At 40.4% G+C, this 27,086-nt stretch overlaps 1 protein-coding gene and 1 pseudogene across 4 annotated transcripts in view; one reads left to right on the forward strand and one right to left on the reverse strand.

Annotated features, from left to right (window-relative positions):
* PTPRG (protein tyrosine phosphatase receptor type G) overlaps positions 1 to 27,086 on the reverse strand; it is a 735,948-nt gene that overhangs the window by 210,440 nt on the left and 498,422 nt on the right. For all 4 annotated transcript variants that reach the window (XM_063661893.1, XM_054483420.2, XM_063661892.1 and 1 more), the window contains exon 5: positions 7,994 to 8,089. In XM_063661893.1, the coding sequence (XP_063517963.1) occupies positions 7,994 to 8,089 (96 nt within the window). The remainder of the gene's footprint in view (positions 1 to 7,993; positions 8,090 to 27,086) is intronic.
* On the forward strand, positions 6,825 to 7,222 carry LOC129034044 (small ribosomal subunit protein eS26-like; annotated as a pseudogene).

A 27,086-nucleotide genomic window follows, 5' to 3' on the forward strand; every position in this document is an offset into this window, starting at 1 on the left:
TGAGTTAGCAAATGAATGCAAGAATGAATACATAAGCAAGAAAATCTTACATTCTGTTTGCTTAGAAAATCTGAAGGAGAAAGGGGGGAAAGAGGCAGAAAAACATAGACATGTAAAGAATAGCAAGAGCAAGAAAAAGTAAAGAGATGCACTAAAACACACAGAAGCTAACTCATCAACTATCACAGAGGAACCCTAGTAAAGAAAAATGCAAGAAAGAGGCAGAGACAATGGGAAAGAAAATTAGCAAAATGATCCAAAAAACCTTCTTCACTCATCACTTAGTGAGATAAACGCATTTTGGTGGAAAACCTTATAAAGATACATCCAGATACTCTTTATAGTAAAACACTCCTTTAAGGCCTCTGAACGCACTACGGAATGGAGATGCATCCCTTTAATATGTTTGACCCAATGGAGCCCCAGGGAAGAGAGTTACCATCCTCAATGAATCGTTACACAGTCTTCATGTTCAATGTCCTTGACCAGCTCAAGAATCTTACACTTCTGACACAAACAGCATCCTTTCTGGGTGAAGCTTACACAGCCACCTAGATATATGCTTTTCAAAAACCCAAATAATTAATAATGTGATAAAACACAGAGGTTTCCTTTAACTCAGTTTTACTTAGTATATATTTACCGAGCAATAACTGAGGTAAAGGCACTACTGTGAGGGCTAGGGAAAGGTGGGTGGGTGGTATACAAAAAGAAGAGGAACTAGACACAGACTTCAACTTCAGAGAGTTTATACTCTAGTAGTCTCAGGTTCTACCCCCTAATGCCTATTTTTTATAATTTGTAGCTAATAAGCTATTAGGCTGTCCCTTTCCAATCTAGACAATGGAGCCTAAATGTGTTTCCATGAAATTCAGCTAAGTATTTACACAATCAAGCCACAGTTTTATCCGTGTGCAAGAGACATAATGATGAATGAAGACTCTCAAGCCTCAACGATCTCACACTATCAAGGCAGAAGAAAGCAAGTAAAATAACAGCTTTAATACAAGATGGAATGCTACAAGTCAGAGCGGGTCAAAGGAAGGACAGATCATATCTACCTATGGTGGGGAAGGCGGGGGAAGGTGAAATGCAGGGAAGTGGAGAGAAAGGCTTCCTCGCCAGCCCTGGATGGATGAGTCATCAAGAACTCCTCCTGCCTTCTCAATGTCTATAAATAATCCCAGGTGCTGCATTTCATTTAATTACTAAGCCTCTCCAGATAGAGAAAAATAATTAAGCAGTCTGTAACACCGACACGATATAAAGAATGGGTTAGCAACTTGCAAAGCATTTGAGTTCTGAAGTTTCCTCTCCACTATTAAAGAAGGGCAGAAATGAAAAGGGGGCAAATGACTCTACAGACCCGAGGGAAAAACCAAAGGACTACAGTCATATTCTGGGTAGAATTTAAATAAAAATGAAAAAATACTGGTACAAAGGAAGGCAGCTCAACTCTCCCAGTAGAAGCAGAACATTAAATGAGGAAACTGCACTAGAGTTGGTGATGACAGTTTGTCAAAAAGAAATAGTTTAAGAATGATGAATAAATCAGATGCAATTCACTTATTTCTTAAATGTATTCAGAAATATACCTATTGACTAGATCTCTGGATACAGACATGACAATAATTTTATAACTTTGTTTCTGATGCAAAGATTCAGAACTGACCACAGCCATAAAGGAGGCTGGAAACAATGTCACACAAGAAACGTTTCTTAATGTTGACGCTCTTGAAGAATCATGCATTTATGATTCCAAAGTTCAATGGAATTAGTGAAATATAAATGAAATTTCAAGCGTTCATATGACAATGGCAACTGGGTAATGAAATGAATGAGATGTTCCCCTCAAGATAATAAATTCAATAACAATATACTTCATGAAAAAAACACAATTAATCAAAGATAAAGAACAGGAATACCAAACTTATATGGGCATCTGACTGAAATCCATTAAGAAGGTTGCATGGTTAAAAGACACTTCGGTCCTAGTGAGAAGGTAGGTGAAAGCATTTAATGGTGAAGAAACAGAGGGAAGCCAAGGGAAAAACACCAGAACCCAATTCTGAGGGTGACGATAAAAGATTCTTGGCCTCAAAAGAATAGGACTACTTAAAGATAAGGTCGTTCTGAGTATTGGGTACTCTCTCTTCTACCAACTTAAAAAGAAACCAATGAAATCGTTCTGTGAATTACAGTTTTTTAAAAGCAAAGTATCCTTCTACAAATTGCCTAATCATTCCACTGATTCTATTTCATGTAAACCTGGGTTTTTATATTTATTTGTTTCACCAGATAAAGCATGTAGGGTATTATCAGAATCATACAATATTTTGAAACAGCATTTTAGGTTGCTGCAAAAGTAATTGCAGTTTTTGCCTTTAAAAGTAATGGCAAAGCCGGGCACGGTGGCTCATGCCTGTAATCCTAGCTCTTAGGGAGGCAGAGGCAGGAGGATAGCTTGAGCCCAGGAGTTCAAGACCTGCCTGAGCAATACAGTGAGACCCCGTTCTCCACAAAAAGGAAGAAAAGAAAAAAAAAAAAGTAATGGCAAAAACCGCGATTACTATTGCACCAACCAAATAATAACTTCTGATATTTTATATTTTCACAGGCATTCAAATTAGGTTGACAGTAGAGAACAGAAGTTTTACTTTAACAAATAAAAAATAATTATTTTAGTTTTTGCACTTACATAAATTAATTAAACAAGTATTTATTCTCTTGAGTGTTTTAACAACAAATTCCTCTATCCCTTGACAATATTTTTATTTTAAATTTATGTTTTAAATCTTTTAAAAGCAAACTTTACTTTTACTTGTTCCCCTATGCTTTCGATAGGGAACAAACCCAAAGGTGATCTGCGTGATCTAGAAAAAGGTGATCCTTCCTCCAGACACATTACTACCTTGTGCTGGAAAATTATAATATTACACTTAACCAGTGGCTACAAAGGGAGCACACCTTCTAGAGCTGTCTGGGCCAAGATGTGGCTGCCCTGATTCACCGTCTTCCACACATGGAGGTGGTTCTTCCTTCCTTCACTTGTGCTCAAGGGTAGACCTGGCTCACCATCTTTCAGCACTGAGACTGACCCTCAACTCCTATCTGTTACCAAAATATATCAGTTGCCCTTCAGAGTTACTGGGGTCCAGGCCAGGCATCATTATCTTAAGATCACGTTGATGTGAACACATGAATAAGACTGCTTGATGATTTTGTTGCAATGGGAATGCACACTCCCTCCAAAGCAGCCACTAGACAGATCTCGATTACTGCTACATCATCAAGACATTTTGCGTAAAACCTTCCATATTTAACTGAAGAAAACAATCATAAACACTGTGTAGATTCAACAAATCATGCCTGTGAGCCACAATAGGGCAAAGTGCAAGTAATCCCTACTCTAGGCCAATGTAAGGGTTCACCGGACAACCAGATGTCTGCTAGGTTTGTGCCTATTTTGGTGCTTTTGGGGGACAACATTATGAACTTCATCATATCTAAGCACAGCAGAGGCAGAGAGAAAGCCAAAATTACCAGGAATAATGAGCACATGTTGAGAACAAAAAAAGAAGCATGGATAGTGAAAAATTGAAATGGTAAAAAAAATTATTCTAGTACATGAAGTAAATCAGCATCCGGACTACTGTTATCTCTGCAGAACTTGGCCTTGCCTAGGCCTGGGCTTTTGGGTCATTCTCTTTGTGTCACTCTGAATAATGAATATGTGGGTTTATAAGCACCAAGTCAGAGTATAGCCTTTTTACAAGTAGAGGAGTTCAACTCTTTTTGGCCGTTATTTGTGGGACCATGATAGTGAGGTTCTAGTGCACAGGAGAAGATTGTGTTTATTATGCTTAACATAGCAACTAGTACCACTCCTGGCATCGAATAGATGTTGAATAGATAGATGACAAACCCTTCTTCAATACTAAAATGTAAGATGCCAGGTTTGAATTTGGAAATATACACCAAGATTTCTCTATTTGGGGAAGACATATCAAACTCTCAAATTTATCATTCTTATAGAGAGCAAAAAAATCAAAAAATGAGATCTAACTAGAATGCCAAATTCAAGTAACAATTGTTTTTATTTGCATTGCATGACATACTGAGAATTCAAGCATATAAGCACATGTGTGCTTACAAGAAAGACAAAGGGGCCGGGCACAGTGGCTGATGCCTATAATCCCAGCACTTTAGAAGGCTGAGGCAGGAGGATCACTTGAGCCCAGGAGTTCCAGACTAGGCTGGGCCACAAAGCAAGCCCTCATCTCTAAAAAAAAATAAGAAAATTAGCCAGACATGGTGGCCTGCACCGGTAGCCCCAGCTACTCGAGAGGCTGTTGCAGGAGGATCCCCTTGAACCCAGGAGTTGGAGGCTGTAGCGAGCCATAATTGCACCACTACACTTCCGCCTGGGCAACAGGGAGACTTGTATCTAAATAAATAAATAAGAAAGACAAAGGAAGCAGCTTAATACAGCTGCTATCTATGTAAAATTATGTTCTTTTTTTTTTTTTTTGAGACGGAGTCTCACTCTGTCGCCCAGGCTGCAGTGCAGTGGCGCAATCTCGGCTCACTGCAAGCTCTGCCTCCCAGGTTCACGCCATTCTCCTGCCTCAGCCTCCGGAGTAGCTGGGACTACAGGCGCCTGCCACCACGCCCGGCTAATTTTTTGTATTTTTAGTAGAGATGGGGTTTCACCGTGTTAGCCAGGATGGTCTCAATCTCCTGACCTTGCGATCCACCCGCCTTGGCCTCCCAAAGTGCTGGGATTACAGGTGTGAGCCACCGTGCCCGGCCTCTAATTATGTTCTATTTTTTATCATCTGACCTCTAATTTGTGTCTATAGGATAGCAAGCCAAATTTAGAAAAGGACCTAACAAATGAAGTGCACATTAAATATCTTTATATGCAAACTAGTAGTCATGTCCTCGAAATACTTTAAAAATTCAAAACCTAGATTTCACAGTGAGGTATTTTGTTGATTTGCACACCAATGTGTCTTGCCTGCCTAAAATTCTAATTGGTCTTATATTTAACAAGAGTTTATAGAGCTGAAAAAAATAGAAAGTGTTTGGGTAGAGCATACTATAAACTAGTCCTTCCAGTGCTCATAAAAACATTAAAAAGTTTTTTTTAAATTTTAAGAAAGGTTCCCTATGAAATAGAATCTTGGAGGTCTGAGCACAGGTGGGCATGACAGAGAAGGAAGTGAGGGTGGATGTGATGGCAGGGCCACAGGAGCAGAGGTCCAGCTGCATGAAAAGCAGCATGCCAAGGGAATGATGACAGAAAACCAGGTGTTAGCCAGGCACGTGGGAACTGTTTAAGAGCTGTTTGTGTGGTCCCAGTGCTACCAAATGCAAACCAATCACAGTTAAAGAACAGAAGGGGGCTGGGTGTGGTGGCTCACACCTGTAATCCCAGAACTTTGGGAGGCCGGGGCAGGCGGATCACGTGAGGTTGAGAGTTTAACACCAGCCTGACCAACATGGAGAAATCTTGCCTCTACTAAAAATACCAAAAAAAAAAAAAAAAAAAAAATTAGCCGGGCATAGTAGCACATGCCTATAATCCCAGCTACTCAGGAGGCTGAGGCAGAAGAATCGCCTGAACCCGGGAGGCGGAGGTTATGGTGAGCTGAGATCGCACCACTGCACTCCAGCCTGGGCATAACAAGAGCGAAACTCCATCTCAAAAAAAAAAAAAAAGAACTGAAGGGGTCCAGACAGAACTCAAGTCATCTGCCAACAGGGCAGTGTCCAGAACATACTTCTGTTCATAAAAAGATAATATGTATACCATGGGGTCTCTATCCCACAGAAACATGGAGGGCTATAGATGCATACTATTTGGGAATTTCCAAGTGTCCGCCACGTTCCAGGAGCCATACTAGGAAGTCCTTTAATTACCACTACAACCTACATGATGTATTAGCTGTTCTCTCTACTTCACAGATAAGGATACTGAGATTGAAAAGTTTAAATAACTACATTACCATTACGCAGTAGAAATCGCGGAATTCAAAAGCAAGTATCTTGACTTCAGTGAATAAGCTCTTAAAACACTATGCTCTATTGTATTCATGAAAAGTAATCAGGAAAAAGAGATGTGTTGAAGAACAATGGGCAAATTAGGCCAATACACAGCATAAACAGACAACTTCCAGAATACTTGACTACGACCCACAGTAAGCAATACACATTATATCATGACCCAGCACACACCCAGTATGTTTACTGTGCATAAACAAATTCTATAAATACATTTACCTTACTATGTTTTACTGATATTTTCTGACTTATTTCCTATTCTATATTATTCTATGACACTGTTTTTAAAATGCTGATCAGAACTTACTGAAATAACTTCATGGCTCAACAGTAAGATAGAACCCACTGTTTGCAAACCAGTGCCATAATCACCAATGACAACCATTGTTCTTATTCTAGGTAGAATATCAAGCTTTTCAAATTTTCATATCTGATCTCTCACTTGAGCCCTCATCTCCCTTGAGAAAAGGGAGAAAGGTAGTTAAAAGGGAGAAAACTGTCACTTACGTGTCACCCATTGAAAAGGGTGGTGAAATTAACATAATCCAAACAAGAATGGCACCACCTCAATGACAAACTTGCTCAAAAAGGCAGATGTTAAAGACGTGTTGGAGAAGGCTCTTATGTCTTTAACATTTCTTTAGTTGTCAAAAAGACTTCATTTTCCAACAGAGACTCATTGGTGAAATGAACACCTTTATGTAGTCTCTAGGTCAACTTTAAGATGTCAGACAAGCTCTCCGGTCCGTGCCTCCAAGATGACAAAGAAAAGAAGGAACAACGGTGATGCCAAAAAGGGCCACAGCCATGTGCAGCCTATTCGCTGCACTAACTGTGCCCGATGCCTGCCCAAGGACAAGGCCATTAAGAAATTCGTCATTTGAAACATAGTGGAGGCCGCAGCAGTCAGGGACATTTCTGAAGCGAGCGTCTTCGATGCCTATGTGCTTCCCAAGCTGTATGTGAAGCTACATTGCTGTGTGAGCTGTGCAATTCACAGCAAAGTAGTCAGGAATCGATCTCGTGAAGCCCGCAAGGACTGAACACCCCCACCCCAATTTAGACCTGCGGGTGCTGCCCCACGTCCCCCACCAAAGCCCATGTAAGGAGCTGCGTTCTTAAAGACTGAAGACAGGCTATTCTCTGGAGAAAAATAAAATGGAAATTGTACTTAAAAAAAAAAAAGATGTCAGACAAATCACAGATGCCTACTACTCAGACTACCTTCCACGCTAAAAAGCACCAAGGTCTTCTACAGGCAAGTTGGTCAAGGCACTCACTGATCAACACTACTTTGATTTGACTTATTAAAAAGCCTGAACAGCATTATTTTATCGCAGGATGCAACGCTGGGATTCTAGGTGCAGAATCAACACTGAGTTATGAGTATTCATCAACATAATCATATTAAAAGAGAGGACGGAAAGATAAGAGTTCATAAATGTACCAACACAGAGATAGTTGCAACAAAAACTTCAGTTACTATGGGGATTTCTGAGAGGGAAAGACAGGGGGTCTCTTTTGAAAAGTGACTGATGCTATTTATTAACCTACTTGCAAGTAATGTCAAATTTTAAAGTTGCTCAAAAAAACCCCCCTTTTTTTTTATCAGTCTCTTAATATGCTGAAGGAACCTGTTCAAAATGCTTCAGCGGCGAAGTAACTTAGATGATAAATGTGTTCTTCAATCTGTGCACCAGTCAAGTAGCAATAAAATCAGAGTAATTCATGCAAAAATTTTCATTATGTTTCTAAACATACTTATTTACATTTTAAATCACACATTAGACAATATGAAATATCTTTCATTTGGACAGGTGTGAACCAGAAAACAGATGCATTCATTAAACATGGAACAATTCGGTGAATTAAAAAAAAATACTCAAAGAATTCTTTGGTTGAAGTACTTCAGCCACTGTTAACTTACTTGAAAAAATATAGCCATAGCTCCGATTATTCTGTTCTCAGAAATTGCGGTTTGAAAGCTGTCAAAGTCATCTGGATTGTAAAAGAAAATCTGCATCTGCAACAACAATTAAAAAAATGTATTAGGAAAATTTTCAAACATAAATAAAAAGTTGAGAGAATAGTACCATAAATGTATATTCCCCAGTTGCTAATAAGATTTTGCCAAATTTATTCACCTATCCATATTTTTCCTTTGCTAACTTTTTTTTTTTTTTTTTGAGATAAGGTCTCGCTCTGTTGCCCAGGCTGGACTGCAGTGACTCAATTTCAGCTCACTACAACCTCCGCCTCCCAGGTTCAAGCGATTCTCCTGCCTCAGCCGAGTAGCTGGGATTACAGGCAACTGCCATCATGCCCAGCTAATTTCTGTATTTTTGTAGAGATGGGCTTTCACCATGTTGGCCAGGCTGGTCTTGAACTCTTGACCTAAAGTGATCTGCCTGCTTTGGCCTCCCAAAGTGCTGGGATTATAGGCATGAGCCACCACACCTGGCCCTTTGCTAACATATTTTACAAGGAACCTAGACATCATGTCATTTTACCCCTAGATACATCAGAATGTATCCCATCTTTTCACATAACTACAGTACATTCATGCCACCCAAAATAAGTGAAACCAATGCCTTCTAGTTTTCTAATAGCCAGGTCATGGTGAAATTTCCCTATTAAGAAGCAAAATTTTAATGGAGTTAACCATCTTTTTGCAAAAAGCTAACCCACGCATTATTTTGCTTAATCCTCTTATCAAGCCCTGTAAAAAAAATTAGGGCAGAAATGACTACACTCAGCTATAGATGAGAAAATAGTGCTTCAGAAATTTGATGTTAATTTGCCTAATATTACACATCAGAGAGAATCCAAAATCCATGTGCTTTCATCCCAACCTTAAATATCTTCTCTTACATTTGGCTAGCATTATGGTTTTTTTTTTTTTTTTTTTTTTAAACAAACAAACAAACAAACTCACTCTCACTCTGTGACCGAGGCTGGAATGCAGTGGTGGCCATCACGGCTCACTGGGACCTCCATCTCCTAGACTCAATAGATCCTCCCACCTCAGCCTCCTGAGTAGCTGGGACTACCGGTGCATGCCACAATACCCAGCTAATTTGTGTATTTTCTGTAAGGACAGGGTTTTGCCTTGTTGTCCAGGCTGGTTTCAAACTCCTGGCCTCAAGCAGTCTGTATGCCTCAGCCTCCCAAAGCACTGGGATTACAAGTGTGAGCCAGCGGGCCTGACTAGAATTTCTTATTCAAAAAGCAGAACACAGGTAAGTTAACTCAGAATCATTACACAACTTTAATGCTTGCATACATTTTGACATTTAAAAAGATGCAGAAAACAGTCGGACGCAGTGGCTCACGCCTGTAATCCCAGCACTTTGGGAGGCCGTGGCGGGCGGATCACCTGAGGTCGGGAGTTCGAGACCAGGCTGACCAACGTGGAGAAACCCCGTTTCTTCTAAAAATACAAAATTAGCTAGGAATGGTGGTGCATTCCTGCAATCCCAGCTACTCGGGAGGCTGAGGCAGGAGAATCACTTGAACCTGGGAGGCGGGCGCTGTGGTGAGCCGAGGTCGTGCCATTGCACTCCAGCCTGGGCGACAAGAGCAAAACTCTGTCTCGAAAAAAAAGATGTAGAGAACAAAAATGAACCATTAGGTATCCCCAGAAGCCTCTACACTGATGAAAACGAAAACAAAAACAACAACAAAAAAACAGACCTGGGTTCCTATTCCAGCTTCCTTATTTACTTGCAAGCACCAGCTTTCTTAGGCATAAAGTCAAGTATTTCCACTTACTGGGGTAATTGTGAGGCTCAAATAAGTTAACATAGTATATAACATGAAGCACCATGATTAGACCTCATCGATGCTCAACAAATCACCATCATCATCACCATATATACATATATATTTTTTTCTAAGATAGGGGCTCATTTTGTCACCCAGGCTGGAGTGCAATGGCATGATCATGGCTCACTGCAGCCTTGACCTCCTGGGCTCAAGCGATCCTCCCACCTCGGCCTCCTAAGCAGCTGGGACTACGGGTATACACCACCATATTGGGCTAATTTATATATATATATATATATATATATATATATTTTAGAGGCAGGGTCTCACTAGGTTGCCCAGGCTGGTCTAGAACAACTGAGCTCAAGCAATCCGCCCACCCCGGCCTCCCAATGTGTTGAGATTACAGGCATGAACCACTGCATCTGGTCATTATCATCATCATCATCATCATCATCATCATCATCATATTTTAAGATTAACATTTGGCAAACATCTTCAAATTTCTAGTAAGAGTGTGATTCCACTGAATCATCTAGAATGATGGTACTCCTTACAGAAAACAGTATCTTCTATATAATTAGTTCTTTCATGACCTCTATTTCCCCACTTTTCCAAAAAGCACGATGCTATTTTCTGTAACAGACTGAACAACCACACCCCAGAGAGATTTAGAGATTTGACGTTGAACAATAAAGTCCCAGCAGGAAAAGCTAAATATAGGTCAAAGGTAAACAGAGTTCTGATGACTGAATTAACTCAAATGCTAAGAATACAACGGCATTTCTTTTGTGAAGAGGGCAATCAGGTAGCCCAAATCAGGACACTTCCTAGAAAAATTCGATACCTAAGTACACGGGAGAAAGATGGGTAGTTTTCTTTTGGAGAATTTTCTTTCTTAAAGATAATTCTTTTTCTTAAGACTGTAAATTCGCACCAATTCTGGCAGTTTCTTACAAATGTGTTGCCTTACGGTTTGGACAGCTTTAGACATCATGAATTTTTAGAGAAAAATCCATTCAATAAGGTGCAGATTAGAATGGTTTAATATTAGGTGAATTGCTTTGGGAACAATACTACTAACCCAAGAAAGAAACTTCACACAGGTGTATTCAGAGAATTACACTTCACTTTCTTTTTAAAACTCAGGCCCTCAAATTAAGTAGGTTCACAGAAGGCTTTCTTATACTTCAGGCCATGTGCAGGAGCAGCATTGTTTAATGCATCACCCGAATAGTGTGTGATACAAAATACTTTAAGACCTCTTCAAGGGCATTTTCATTTACAAGTGGGTAAAAAAATACATTTTTAGAAAATGTGTTTGGGTCACGGCTCCACCCATCTGGATAATAAAATGTCTCATAAAAAGGACAGTAGCTCAGGTCTGAAATATCTATTTTTCTTACTATTTTTCTCAAGTTGTAGCCTACTGAATTACGGTAATATTTGAAGTGTCTAAAATATAAGAATAAGTAGATGAGGTTTTGCTGAGTGAATTGGACTTGCGTGAATTGAAACATACTTTGTCAGCGGTGGTGATGTCCAAGTTTGGACAGAGGCTGGAAACTATTTTCCAAAAACATCTTTGGCAGGTGTTTGGGGTAGCTACCATCAATTTTACCCTCAAAATGAACTGTGCCCAGAGCCCTCCCTTCAACATTCTGGGTTCTAGATCCCAGAGCCCTCCCTTCAATATTCCCCAAAGTGTGTTCTTTCTAGTAATGTTAATCTAAAGTGATACTCACTCTACAGCAATCCTTCTGTGAAGAAACGTGCTGTACATAAGCTGAAGAAAAGATCTGGGGCCAGGTGCAGTGTGGCTCATGCATGTAACCCCAGCACTTTGGGAGGTCCAAGTGGGAGGACTGCTTGAGAACAGGAGTTTGAGGCCAGCCTGGGCAACACAGTGAGACCTCATCTCTACAAAAAATTAGCCAGGAGTGGTGAGTGTAGTCCCAGCTATTCAGGAGACTGAGGTGAGAAGATTGCTCCAACCCAGGAGGTTGAGGCTATTGAGGCTACTGATGGCTCCACTGCACTCCAGCCTGAGTGACAGAGCAAGATCCTGTCTCAAAAAAAAAAAAAAAGAAAAAAAAAAAAAAAAGAAAAGAAAGAAAAAAAGATCTGGAAAATCCAGCAATAAAGGGATCTATTAACTGTTCCCTATCTCCTTTACCCAGTGTCACCAATTATTTATACTATACCTCTTTTGCTCTCTCTCTGTATACACACACACACACACACACACACACACACACACACTTTTTCTCCTCAATCATTTGGGAGCAAATGGGAGATAATAGGCTCCTTTACCACTAAATACTTAAGTGTGTAATTTCTAAGAATAAGGACATTCTCTTACATAATCACAGAATAATTATTAGAATTAGCAAACTTCACATTAACACAATACTATTATCTAATTCACAGACCATTTTCAAGTTTTGGCAAGTGCCCAAATAAAGTCCATTACAGATCATTTTCTGGTTCTCAGTCCAGAATTCAATCTAGGATCAAACTTTGTATTTAGTTGTCATGTCTTTTTACACTGACCTCTTCCAACCCCATCTTCATCTGGAACAGTTACTGAGCCTCTTTCTTCACTCTGACAATTTGAAGTGTACGGGGCAGAAATTTCATAGAATTGAGGTCTGTCGGCCGGGCGTGGTGGCTTACACCTGTAATCCCAGCACTCTGTGGGGCCAAGGTGGGTGGATCACTTGAGGTCAGGAGTTTGAGACCACCCTGGCCAACATGGTGAAACCCTGTCTCTACAAAAATACAAAAATTAGCCAGGTGCAGTGGCAGGTGCCTGCCACTTGGGAGGCTGAGGCAGGAGAATCACTTGAACCTGGGACACGGAGGTTGTGGTGAGCCGAGATTGTGCCACTGCACTCCAGCCTGGGCAACAGAGCGAGACTTTGTCTCAAAAAAAAAAATTTATATCTTCTCCATGCATCATATCAGCAAGCACATTTATGTGGGTTTATCCCGCTATTGGAGGTATTTATCTTGATCATGTGGCTAAGGTGCTATCTATTGGGCTTCTCCACTATAATGTTATTAAATTTCCTTTCATAATTAAAAAGTACTTTGTAGAGAGATACTTTGGCATGAGATAAATATCCTGCTCCTCATTTAATGTTGACTCACTAGTTTAGTATTCTTGGGTGACTTTCTAACTCAACCCTTCCTTCTATATTCATTAATGGCATTCTAGAGTAAGGAATCGCTTTCCCTGCACTGTGGTTTATTCACTTATTCATTCATTCATTTACACCCCTACGGACTTGTTTGTTTTTGTTTCTATTTATTCAATCCATTATCAGATTCCGTGACTAACATTATGTATTTTGATGCTCAGATTGTCCCAGATTTGCCCAGTAGGAGACCCTTCAAAAGTATTTCCCTGTCACTCTGCCACGTTCTCCTAATTTTTTATTTTTTAGCAACTCCTATCAAGCACGGATGTTTTGGGCTCATCCTATATTTTCCCTGCCCTAGCCCTAGAATTGGCCATTTAAGTCCTGGGTCAAAGGTTATTCGAAGACTTAGTAACTTTAACTCAGTATTTTCCAAACATAGTTGAAATAGAATACTGTGGGCTTGATTCTTTAAGAAAACTATATAGCTTAAAGGTCGACGAGTCTATTCCAAGCAGGCCTCTCTTTTGCAAGGGAAGGAAAGTTGAATCAACCCTGTATAAACAGACATTCCTTCATCATGTAGAGTTCCATGAGATAGGAGATACTACATATTATATATATAATACACACACACACACACACACACACACACATATATATATATATCCTCAAGCACAGAAACAAACTATATGAAACTCAATTAAAAAGCCACCGATAGACTGCTTGCACCAGGGCACAATCATGGGACCAGTTCTGCAAATTTTTCAAAGTCATAAGTGAGAGTCATTAGCCCAAATGGATCATTCAACTCTACCTTGTGGAACGGCTTGACTGCAAAACCCTCCAGGTGTTTTTCTAGCCAGATCAAGGTGATGGCCAACCTAGAGTATCATATAGCATAATCTGACATTTGGAAAATGCAATTTTACAGGGGCAAAACAAATCACATTAAAAGCATCATCATCGACCAGGAAGCATGTCCTAAAATATATATATGGCAAATGCCTGCATGAATCCCAATACTATCAAGCAATGGGAGGGAGGTGAAAAGGACACTGTGAGTACAGGGTTGACAACAGTCAATGCTCCACTGTTGTAGGGTACTAGCATGATACATACAAAGTCACAACAAAATGTTCACCTAGCTTCCCTTTTTTCCTGCCTTGTGCAACCTTTCCCTTACATTTAAAATAACTCCAGTTGCAATTTGACTTTACAAATGTGTATATGTCTGGTTTCCAACATGTGTCACTATCCATGTTAAGATGAATGAATAGAAAGCAACAAATCTGAAAACCTGAGCCTTTGATACTATTATTGTTGTTGAAATATTAATTTTTAATCATATTAAAACATTATTAATGTTTTTCAAACCTTTAGTAAGTACCTACTATATGCTAGGTACTGTACTATGATTCATTGGCACTCAGTGACGTAGGTATCCGTACGATTCTCATTTTATAGGCAAGAAAACCAAGGATTTACAAAATTTGTAATTTCAAATTTACAAAGCTCCTAAGGAAGGAAAGTGGGGTTGGGACAGAAAAATTATCTTTCAAAATTGTCTTTCAAATCTCAGAGTTCAAGATCTTAATCACTGGGCTTCCTTCCAATTGGCAGGAGTATTGCTTAATGCCTATTGTCTGTAAGGCACCATGACAAGATGAAGATACAGTCTGCACTTAGGAAAACTAAAATATCATTAATGAGACAAGGTTAACTTTATTTTTGAGTGCCAAAGTTGAGTGAGTGTATCACGAAATAAAAGCATAAGGCAATGAATGGCTCATGGTCAAGTGAGGCATCTATTAAACAAATACTGCATTTATACAGGCAATGGGCAGGAGGGGGCATTTCCCAGAAGGTGTGTTGTGTGCCTACTGTTATAGTTGTGTGCCTAAGTCAGCTCCCTCGTTGCTGTGATCACGGAAGCAAAAGGAAATGGTCCCAACATGAAAGTAGAAAACCCAACAGTAACTTCTATGCAGATTTAGAAAGCTCTACGTTTTATTTCCTCTCAAAAAGCGATTTCTCCCACATGCCCCCGACACATGGCCCAAGAAAAAAAAATCATGATGGAGTAAGTAAGGAAACAGCACGCAAATAGCTCAGGGGAAGGCAATCTACTGAAAGACTCAATAGACATTTCCAGGATACTGCTGGGGATTTTTATTAAAGTGGAAGAACACACAGGCAAAAGCTACAGAAAAGAACAGATGGAGATGAGACGTAAACAGGACGAGATAAAGAGGGTAACCAAAAAGGCAACAGCAGAATTAAAAATCACATAGGAGGCAGCAGACAACAGAACTGAAGAGGTGGAAATGTATTTTTCTAATCAAGCTTGGTGTTAACCTGCCAGTTGGGAACGTGGTGGTGGACAAGAAACAGGTGCCTAAGAATAAAGATGTGAAGTGAAGGCAGAGTAAACATCCAAACACAGTGAATCTGCCAGTTCTGCTTTTTTGATGACATGCATAGGATGATGACAGAGTTAAGGTTTTTGTAAAATTTGCTCTTAATCTAACATGATTTTTAAATTATTTTGTAACGGCTAGTATTAAGGAGGCCAGGACACACACACTCAACACACTACACTCTAACTCTAATTCTGCCATTGCCTGTAGATAGAAAGATGTACGCACGCAGGACATAAGTCTGCGCAGTGCAAGGCTGTGTCCCTAGCACAGTGCTGCCCATTGTAAATACTAGTAGTTTATTTCTGGAATGAATAAAATGAGTGGGAGCTCTAAGTGGCTTGAAGCAAGGACAGCCAAGTGATAAAGCCACAAACACTAACAAAGTCCATGCCGTCTCTTGGAATAAATAACAAAATCAGTGGCAAGGAGGGCTCAAGATATTGAAAGAATGAAGGAATTTAAATTGCTGGAGTAAATGCTCAGAAAGGTGCAAATACAAGCCAAAATCACTGTGAAATGGCCAAGTGACTCCAGGTATGGTTCTGCTAAATACAGATTATATTACTTTCTCTTTAATCTACAAGAAAGCCAAACCATTGTCTAAGTAACTCTGGCCTAAAATTTTAATACTTCAACAAAAGAAGATCTATTCATTTCAATTATGGAGAAAAATGATAAATATACATTATACATATTACATTAAAATATATAACACAAACACTCTGGGTATTTTGTCTTATCCTAATGAACAAAGTTTTTATTCCTAGTTACTTTTTAAAAGGATCATTGTTATTTTTTGTGACAGTATTTTTTACACGTGATTAACATTTCAATCAGTAGACCTTAGAAGTAAAGCTGATTACCCTCTATAATGTGGGTGGGTCTCATGCAATCAGCTGAAGACCTGAGGTCTTTTTAAGAGGAGGGAATTCTGCCCCTACACTGCAACACAGATTGAGCTCAGGTTTCCAGCCTTTGAACTCAAGACTGCAAGATCAACTTAGCTAGAGTAACTTAGCTAAAATTAATGAATTATAGGCCAGAGTTACTCTGTGTGTGTGTGTGTGTGTGTGTGTGTGTGTGTGTGTGTGTGTGTGTGTGTGTGAGAGAGAGAGAGAGAGAGAGAGAGAGAGAGAGAGAGAGAGAGAGAGAGAGAGATCGATCCTATGGGCTGTCTTTCTCTGGAGAACCCTGACTAATATACCCCCTAAAATCATTACTGGTTTTAAGCAGACACACACAGGTATGTGTCTGTGTATCACATTATAAAACCATTTTGTAACTCAGTTACTTTTTGGGCTTCTTTGAGCTCTGAACTCCATCATCTTCTCTTACTTCATTCTAACAGGCTTCTACCCTGGAGAATGTAGCCTCTGTTACAACCCAGTTCACACTCTTACAGCATACGGAAAAATATCCATAAAGTTGGTAGTATTAGATGAAGATCTAAGAGTATTTGCTATAGAATAAGACCAGATTTGTATACTGAAGAGCCTGGAGATCTCTAAGGCCCAGTGTCCCCTTCTGTGAAATAGAGGTAATACTCACACCTCACAGGGCTGTTATAATACATTTTCACTAAGCGCTTGCTTTGAAAAAGTAAAAACTGATGAAACAGCTCTCATTTTTCTCTTACAATATGTCCTGATGATTTTCTTTATGACCAGAAGAATACTTACAGTAAGGTTCAAATAAACCATTTCCACAGGCCAGCCAACATCCCAATAAGTCATGCCACAGGGTGTGGCAAAGAAACCAGTGTGTGGCATTCATTGGAAGAATATTTTTAGAGGAACAAGCTCTGAAGAATAGTAGGTAGTGGGTATCTTTGCAGGCAAGGTGGCATTTAAATAAACATTCTGAAACACTTCCTTTATACAATATCATTAATCACAGAGTACACTAATCCTTAATTATTTCCTGTTTTCATTTGCCCTGTAACAGGGAATTATCTTCAACTACTTTACAGCAGGAATCCCAAGTTTTGGGGCAGTAGAACCTAAGGTGCACACTAGGGCTATGAGGCATACACTTGGGTGCCAGGATGTTTTTGAGATCACCTGGAGCCAAGGAGTTTGAGACCAGCCTGAGAAACATAGCGAGACCTTATCTCAAATAAAACAAAACAAAACAAAAACATTAGCTGGGCATGATAGCATACACCAGTAGTTCTAGCTACTCGGGAGGCTGAGGCAAGAGGATTGCTTGAGCCCAGGAGTTCAAGGCTGCAGTGAGCTGTGATTGCATCACTGCACTCCAACCTGGGTGACACAGTGAGACTCTGCTTCAATTAAAAACAAACAAACAAACAAACAAACCAAAACAGAGCAGGGCCGAGTTTACTGCCCTGTTTTGCATTCATTCCATTTAATATAAGCTACTTTAAATCCGACAGTATGGTCAGATTGAACTTATCTGCTTGACAGAGCAAGTTCCAGTGACTGGCCTTAACACAGAGAATCCCTCCAGCCTAGGGCCCAATAACTATTACAAGAGCCAAGCACTGCCCCTGCCTGCCCTTTCCCCTGAGGCAGCCTCAAGCATAAAGCACTCAGGAGGGTTGTTTAAATGTGCCTGATTCTGAACGTTTTGCATCAATTAATTCCCTAAATCAATACTACTATTTTCTAGGAGTGATACTCTTATTTTTCCTATTTTATACAAAAGGAAATTAAGGCTGAGATAGTAGGTCTTGCCTAAGAAGTAATTAACACTGGGACTCAAATCTAGGCATTTGCTTGTAGAGCCCATGTACTTAAAACTGTTCTACCACATAACATCCTGACCAGAATTCCATTAGCAATGAGCACTACCTGTTAGTTCTCTCTAGGGTCCTAGTACAAAGCTTCCAGAGCAGTATTCTTAACATGGGGTGATTCTGTACCCCAGTGGAAATATGACCATGTCTAGAGACATTTTTGGTTGTCACTCTTTGAGGGGGTGATAGGCATCTAGCACAGAGGTCCCTAACCCCCTCATCTGTATTTACAGCAGCTCCTCATAGCTCACATTATTGACTGAGCTCTGCCTCCTGTCAAATCAGTGGCGCCATTAGATTCTCACAGGAGCGTAAACCCTATTATGAACTGTGCATGCGAGGAATCCAGGTTGCACGCTCCTAATGAGAATCTAATGCCTGATGATCTGTCGCTGTCTCCCATCACCCCTGGATGGGACCATCAAGTTGCAAGAAAACACGCTCAGGGCTCCCACTGATTCTACATTATACAATTATACACTGGAAAATTCTTTCATTATATATTACAATGTAATAATAATAGAAATAAAGTGCACAATAAATATAATGCAACTGACTCATCCTGAAACCATCGCCACCCCCGACAAGGTCCTTGGAAAAATTGTCTTCTCCAAAACCAGTCCCTCGTGCCAAAAAGGTTGGGGACCACTGATCTAGCAGGTAGAGGCCAGGGGTGCTCCTAAACACCCCAAAGTGCACCGAATAGTGCCCCACATCATGGGAGTTTCTCTGTGCCTACTCATGCTCTGGAGGTTGACAAAAGAAAAAGAAAAAAAAAAAAAAAGAAAAGAATTATCCACCCAAAATGTCCATAGTGCTGAGATGCAGAAACCCTCTCCTACACCCACTGTCAACATGAAACATTATCAGAGGGCATGGTAAAGCACTTTGTTTTTCTTTCCCTTTCACACCACTACTGAACTTTGAGGGGGAGGATCAAGTCTGCTGTGAGGGAGCTTGAAACTGGGAGAGCAGTTGTTTTTTTTTTTTTTGAGTCAGAGTCTCTCCCTGTGTCACCAAGCTGTAGTGCAGTGGTGCAATCTCAGCTCGCTACAACATCCTCCTTCTGAGTCCAAGTGATTCTCCTGCCTCCGCCTCCTGAGTAGCTGGGATTATAGGCATGCGCCACCACACCCAGCTAATTATTGTAATTTTAGCGGAGAGGGGGTTTCACCATGTTGAGCAGGATGGTCTCGATCTCCTGACCTCATGATCTGCCCACCTCAGCCTCCCAAAGTGCTGGGATTACAGGCGTGAGCCACCGCGCCCAGCTGGGAGAGCACTTTTGTCCCTATGCATAAACCAGTAATTTCAACTACTCTTGAGGTGACTGCAATGGCTTTCTTTCCTAATAAAACAACGTTTCCTTGCTTGCATGGCTATTTTATATATAAAGCTGGTTCTGAAATGCAGTGGAGCTTAACACCTTGGACACAGTGGAGGGAGAGGGCTCCCTAGGTCCATCTGGAACTCATTTGTATTTCAAAAACACAAAAATCACTACCACAGTGTTTGTGCTCTTTGTAATATGAAACTTTTTAGAAATTGCTTTGTACTTGGGAGTAACAGCCACATGATTCACCATGAAATGAAGTCTGGAAAATCATTTTGGATAAATGGACCTATAAATTCAATAGAATTTCCATGACAACATAGACTGCAACACTCAGCCACAAATAAAAGGTTATAAATCATTCAAAACCAACAAGGAATCAGCAATATGTCTCCCATTTTGAAATACAAGAAACCTGAAATATAGTTTATTTGTTACTTTCTCAACCAAAGTTACCATTAGAGTTCTTTCCTCATTTCTGATATTGTATTTTCTACCTCGTCATGTTTTGGGGGAAATGATGATGTCATGAATTTGCAATTAAGCTAAGCAAAATTAACACAGGTGTAGATCTAGTTGGTTGTATTCCCTCCTCTTATCCCAGCTAGAGACCTCCAAGAAAGCTTGCCACAAAGACAAGTTATGCTCTTTTATCTGGAAAGCTGCATTTTGCACTATACAGATGAATGCTGCCACATCATGGTTCTCCATAAGAAAAAGGTTGGTGCAAAACATTTCTGAGAAAACACATCCAAAACAACTGGAGGCTTCCGAATGCTTCTGAGTTCTATAAATCCAAACCACACCCTTTAGTGTCCGTGGGAGAATCTCCACAGTGAAGTATTTTTAAGGTTAGCTGGGTCAACTGGTCTAGAACATCTGTTCTTTAAAACAGCTCTTCTGTTCCTGAGGTCATCTTATCATTTCTGATGGAGATCCCCTTACAAGAGGTTCTTCTGGATACTGTATTGTGACCTCTCCCACTGGGAGGGTCCTTACAGAGCTAAGCACATGGTAGGCACTCATTAAATGACTATGGAATGAATGAATGAGTTATTTCTCACACAGGAGAAAATATGTTTCATTGCTCCACAGGGATTTTTTTTAGTATTATTCAGTATCCCTTAAAATAACCAACAGCATTGATCAGATGACTGATCAAAGGGGAAAAACAAACTTATGGAACTATGAATCTGGCTTCCAGCAGGGCTGCAAGCCCCCTGAAAGACTGCCGAAGGTGGTACATGTATTCACTGAACAGTGTCCATCACTTTTCAGCAGTTCATTAGTCAGACAGATTTCTATGGTTCCATCTACAACCACGTGCTGAAAGACCCATTTTCAGCCCTAGTCTCATGCGGTACACAACCATGGACTTCACTGGAATCTTCAAGGGCTCCACAAGCCAGAAAGGTTAAAAATCACTACCTCTAAAAAAATATGTAAACATGCCTCAGTGAGCAAAAAATCCCTTCTCTAAGACAGATGTCTAGAAGCAGTTCAAGCCAAACCATCCCCTGAAAAGATTACACACATTTTTTTACTCTAATCAACAGTGCAGGAGAATACCAATTCTCCTATACCATTCGTAACACTGGATTTATGGATCCTTCTTATTTTTTACCATTGGATGGGTACTTCTGTTCTCATTTTAAAATTTCCAAACAAGGCTGGGTGCAGTGGCTCACACCTATAATCTCAGCACTTTGGGAAGCCGAGTTGGGAGGATCAGGAGGTCAGGAAATCAAGGCCATCCTGGCTAATATGGTGAAAGCCCATCTTTACTAAAAAATACAAAAAATTAGCTTGGTGTGGTGGCACGTGCCTGTAATCCCACTACTCGGGAGGCTGAGGCAGCCGACTCACTTGAACCGGGGAGCTGGATGTTGCGGTGAGCCAAGATCGCACCATTATACTCCAGCCTGGGCAAGAACAGTGAAACTCCACCTCAAAAAAAAAAAATCCAAATAACCAGTAAGTAAAGAACCTTTACTTAGTTTTTCCTAATGATTTCCTGTTTTATTATTTAAGGAGCTCTTTATTCAGAATATTAATATTTTGCCACAAGTGCTGCATATACAAAGACAAATATACAAGTATCTATGCCCCACCATTGATGGTATCAGGGGAGGAAAAACTTGATATGCGTAATAAATAGGAGAATGGTAGAACCTATGGAGGGGGAGGGAAGAAATTAGGCACTAATTTGGGAGGCTGAGGCAGGAGGATTGCTTCAGGCCAGGAATTCAAGACCAGCCTTGAAAGTTCTCAGATATATTGTTAGAGGAGAAAATCAAGCTGCAAAATAAATACACTGTGATCACATTTGACTTTAAAAATGTCATACACCTCAGTACTGTATGTGTCCTGTGTGTATATGCACAAGTATATAGATCTAACGCAAGGGAAGGCTCACGTCTGGAAAAACAGCACAAACTAATAGTAGTTTTCTCTGGGGAGAAGACTTGTATTGATTTGGGGCCAAGAAAGGTGGTTTATCCCAACTGTTTAACACACTTGCTGGCTCTAAAAATATAGGTCATCGGGAAAAAAGTCTCCCTTGAAATGAGCAGAAAAAGAAAAATCAAAAAAGAACAAAACCCAAACCCCACCACTGCTGTAAGAAGAAAAGGGTCCATCTAATAGATCCATTTAGGGACCCAACTCAGAAGACCAGCCTCATCAGCAAAGTGCTCTAAAGGAATGCATCCATCAGCCCCTAGCAACAGACAGCTCCACATCACGTAGGGTATAATCTTCCTTTATTCCTGATCTCACTGTAACACAATTCACTCTTCATGTATCTTTTACCACAATGAAACGCACAACTACTCAAGCTTACTAACACTCCAAAGGAAACAAAGAAATAAAGAAAAGATTGAGGTCGGGTGAGGTGACTCACACCTAGAATCCCAGCATTTTGGGAGGATGAGGCAGGAGGATTGCTCGAAGCCAGCAGTTCAAGACTAGCCTGGGCAACATAGCGATACTAGTTCTCTACAAAAAATATAAATAAATAAAAATGAAAATCGAGGTACTGTTTCAGATTTATGCAGAATTTAATTTACTTAACACAGCTGCTCTACTAAAAAGTGTATTTATTTAGACTAATAATTTCCCACCTACCTAGCCATAAAATTACAGTGTGCACTATTTTACTTTATGTAAACACAAAGTATTAATATTAATTCTCTCAGACCGTATCTTTAGTCAGAAGGACACCAGAGAATCAGAGAGCAAAACAAGGCTGCCCAAAGCTCTGCAAAGCACCAGTCTTCCTGATATATTGGTTAAAACCCAACAGGAATGATTAGAGAGAGGCATTTTATGAACTGGATAAAGGCTTTAGCGGTAAAAAGAACGGTGGGCTGCCACCATTGCAGCTTTGATCATAGTTCAAAATCCTTGGCTTGATGATCTTTCTATCAATTCTCTGGAAAATGTGGGTTTCAGAATCTCATAATCAGAGAAAACATATGATGGAGTGGAAAAGATAATAATTAGAAAATGAAAGTTCAAGTTCAAGCTCTGCCTCATCTGGTGCTAAGATCAGGGGTAAATCATTTAATTATTCTGGGTCCCCATTTCCAAATATGCAAAATTGAGATGATGCTTTTAAATGCATTTGAATGACGATGACTTAAAACAAAGTTTGATGACTGAATATAACCTTACACTAGTTTGGGATTAGTATTTAACACCACAAGGCAAATAAGAATGCCACAAAATTGGCTGGGCATGGTGGCTCATGCCTGTAATCCCAGCACTCTGGGAGGCTGAGGCAGGCGGAGAGCTTGAGTTCAGAGTTCAGGAGTTCGAGAGCAGCCTGAGCAACATGGTGAAACCTTATTTCTACAAAAATTAACCAGGCATGGTGGCACATGCCTGTGGTCCATGCTACTTGGGAGGCTGAAGTAGGGCGATCACTTGAGCCCAGAAGGAGGTCAGGCTGCAGTGAGCCATGATTGCACACCAGCCTAAGTAACACAATGAGATCCTGCCTTTAAAAAAAAAAATGCCATAAAATCTATGAGATGAGATCAACATTATCTTCTTACTCATCATTAGTATAATTGTAATTTCTATAAAACTTCTTTTCAAAAAATAGATGTCTCTGTTGAACTGGTTACTTGATAGGGAATTCATTTATGTACGACTCAGATCAAGTCCCTCGTTAAGTAGATTTTCCCATTTTCTTATTCCATTTCATATGCTTTCCCCTCAACATTTTATTATGTACAAGCATTAAACATACGAGCAAAGCTGAAAGAATTTTGCTGTGAACACCTGTATACAACCCACCTAGATACCTCCCTTTACATTTAAATGTACCTGCTTTATCAAACAACAGTTCATCCTGCTATCCATTCATTTAATCCCATACTAAATTTATTTTTTTGAGACGGAGTTTCGCTTTTGTTGCCCAGGATGGAGTGCGATGGCACAATCTCGGCTCACAGCAACCTCCACCTCCCAGGTCAAGCGATTCTCCTGCCTCAGCCTCCTGAGTAGCTGGGATTACAGGCACGCGCCACCACGCCCAGCTGATCTTATATTTTTAGTAGAGATGGGGTTTCTCCATGTTGGTCAGGCTGATCTCGAACTCCCAACCTCAGGTGATCCACCCGCCTCGGCCTCCCAAAGTGCTGGGATTACAGGCATGAGCCACCACGCCCGCCCCCCATACTAAATTGTAAGGAAAAATGCCATCAGCACTCTCCAACAGCCAGCCATTGTAAAAGCAGCAACCTTGGCATCAAGAGAAAGCCAGGTAGCTGGGCGCAGTGGCTCACGCTGTAATCCTAACACTTTGGGAGGCCGAGGTGGGCAGATCACCTGAAGTCATGAGTTCCAGACCAGCCTGGCCAACATGGTGAAACCCCATCTCTACTAAAAATACAAAAATTAACTGGGTGTGGTGGCGGGCGCCTATAATCCCAGCTACCCAGGAGGCTGAGGCAGGAGAATCGCTGAAACCCGGGAGGCAGAGGTTGCAGTGAGCTGAGATGGCACCACTACACTCCGGCCTGGGTGACAGAGCGAGACTCCATCTAAAAAAAAAAAAAAAAAAGAAAAGAGAAAGCCAAGTAATGTTTTTTAGGCTTTGGGTCCTGCTGGTTTGCAAAGGGGTTAATAACTTTATTAATGAGAGCATCTTGAGACTCTGATAGATAAATCTCAGCAGGGAACTGTGAGTAATTTAGAATAAAAATAGAGTTTAAAGGAGGAGATAAAAACAGCAAAATATCAAAACCATGACTTCATGAAGCCAAAAGTCTACCGGAGATGGTGTCAACCAATAATCAGGTTACAGAGTGGCTCCATTCATGACCTATCTTGTTAGTGGATACAGAAAACATCCAGAGAGACAATACTTTAAATGCAATCCTGCTCAAACATTTATTTTTCTAATTTGTCTTGAATTTATAATACACAACAGTGAACACACTCAGAAGTCTGCCCAGGAAGTCTGGTTTGTAATTCCCAAATTTGAGATTTCAGTCATCATAGAGAGTTGTGCCCATTAAAAACTCCAGGACAAAAGCTTAATTTCAAAGAAGGTATTTTAAATCAAAGGATGCTAAAACAGGCTACCTTAGTTGGGATTTGAACAGTGTCACAAATGCTACAAGGGAGATTCAGGGAGTTCAAGAAGCGTTATTTATAATAGCAGAAGGATACAGACACGTTCACTGACAATTTAGGAGAATAACAAGATAAATTAGGGTGCATCCGTACTATGAAATGTTATACAGGTATTAAGAACTATGTTGATTCTGTATCTGATATGCAAAAAAACCAATGATAAGGCAAGTTACAGAACTCCATGTATTATGATCATCCCATATTTCAGATAAAGGAGGGTGGAAAACCTTAAACAATCTATAAGATATTTAACTTTGGTTACCTCTGAGAACTGAAAATGCAAGCAAGAATAGAGATAAAACAATGACTTCAATTTCTACTCCATATCTTCAGTATTGTTTAAAGATTTATCAAGGAGAAGAATTTCTTTTGTAAATATTTGAAACAACAAATACAAGACAACAACAACAAAGAAAGACTAAAACAAGAACCACATAGCACTGGATGACAAGATTTCTTTTCAAACTTTACTAAATACTGACATACAGACAAAACAGTGCATAGCTGTAAGTGCAATTGTGAGTGATCTCAATGAAGTCTCAGAGTGAGCACATGCACGTAACTGGCATCCCGATGAGGAAACAGAATGCTTCTTGCTCCTCCAGAAGCCCTGTGCAATCTCATCTGGTCACTACTCTCCAACCAAGAGTAACCATCTACTGACTTTCTATTTACCTATTACTGCTTGCAGGAAGTGTAACAGTATCCAGTAGCCATCAAATTATAGTCCCTGATCTGCAGTTCTTCAGTTTCCTTCTTAGGCTACAGCCACTAAAGGTGCAACTCATTCTCATCAAGATACAGGAAATCAGCAGGAAGGGTTTTGTTTTTATTTTTTGTTTGTTTGTTTGTTTTGTTTGTTTGTTTTTGAGACAGGGTCTCACTCTGTTGCCCAGGCTAGAGTGTGGTGGTGTGACCATGGTTCACTGCAGCCTCGACCTCCTGGGCTCAAACGATCCTCTTGCCTGAGGAATAGCTGGGGCTACAGGCTTGTGCCATCATGCCCAGCTAATTTTTGTATTTTTTTGTAGAGATGGTGTGTATTAATCTGTCTTCATGCTGCTAATAAAGACATACCCAAGACTGGTAATTTATAAAAGAAAGAGGTTTAACTGACTCACATTTCAGCATGGCTGGGGAGGCCTCAGGAAACTTACAATCACGGTGGAGGGGGAAGCAAACACGTCCTTCTTCACATGGCAACAGCAAGAAGTGCCAAGCAAAAGTTGGAAAAGCCCCTTATGAAACCATCAGATCTCGTGAGAACTCACTCACTATCATGAGAACAGCAGCATGGGGGTAACGGCCCCCATAATTCCACTACCTCCTACTAGGTTCCTCCCATGACACCTGAGGATTATGGAAACTACAATTCAAGATGAGATTTGGGTGGGGATACAGCCAAACCATATCGTGGGGTTTTGCCATGTTTCCCAGGCCAGTCTTGAACTCCTGGGATCATGCAATCTGTCTGCCTGGGCCTCCCAGAGAGCTGGGATTACAGGCATGAGCCACTGCACCCAGCCAACTCCTGACTTTCAACAGCAGAGATCTGTTCTCCTGATCAGTTGGTTTTTAAGCTCATTCTAAACATGAGATTCTATGATGCTTTAAAACAAATGTCTTTCACACCAGGCCTCGGTCAGTCCACATTTCTTACAAGGTAAGATCAAAAGCTGAATTCTCATTCCTGATCTGTTTTATGGACAATGGGGGTTTGGGGTAATGAGATCAGAGTCTTCAGAGGCAAGCTTTAGAGCTGTTTTCAAGCTGACTGCTAGTCGGGGAATGGAATGGGGTTCTGAGGAACCAGAATTTGAGAGAGTCCAAGTCTAAGAATCATCTATACTTTTGTGAGTTCCACTTATGAAGGAGTCCCCTAGGACATGTGCTTTGTGAAGATTAGGAAATTTTATCTTCATGACAATTCTACATAGCAGGTGTTACTATTA

Source organism: Pongo pygmaeus, chromosome 2 (assembly GCF_028885625.2).
Source record: "Pongo pygmaeus isolate AG05252 chromosome 2, NHGRI_mPonPyg2-v2.0_pri, whole genome shotgun sequence".
NCBI lineage: Eukaryota > Metazoa > Chordata > Mammalia > Primates > Hominidae > Pongo > Pongo pygmaeus.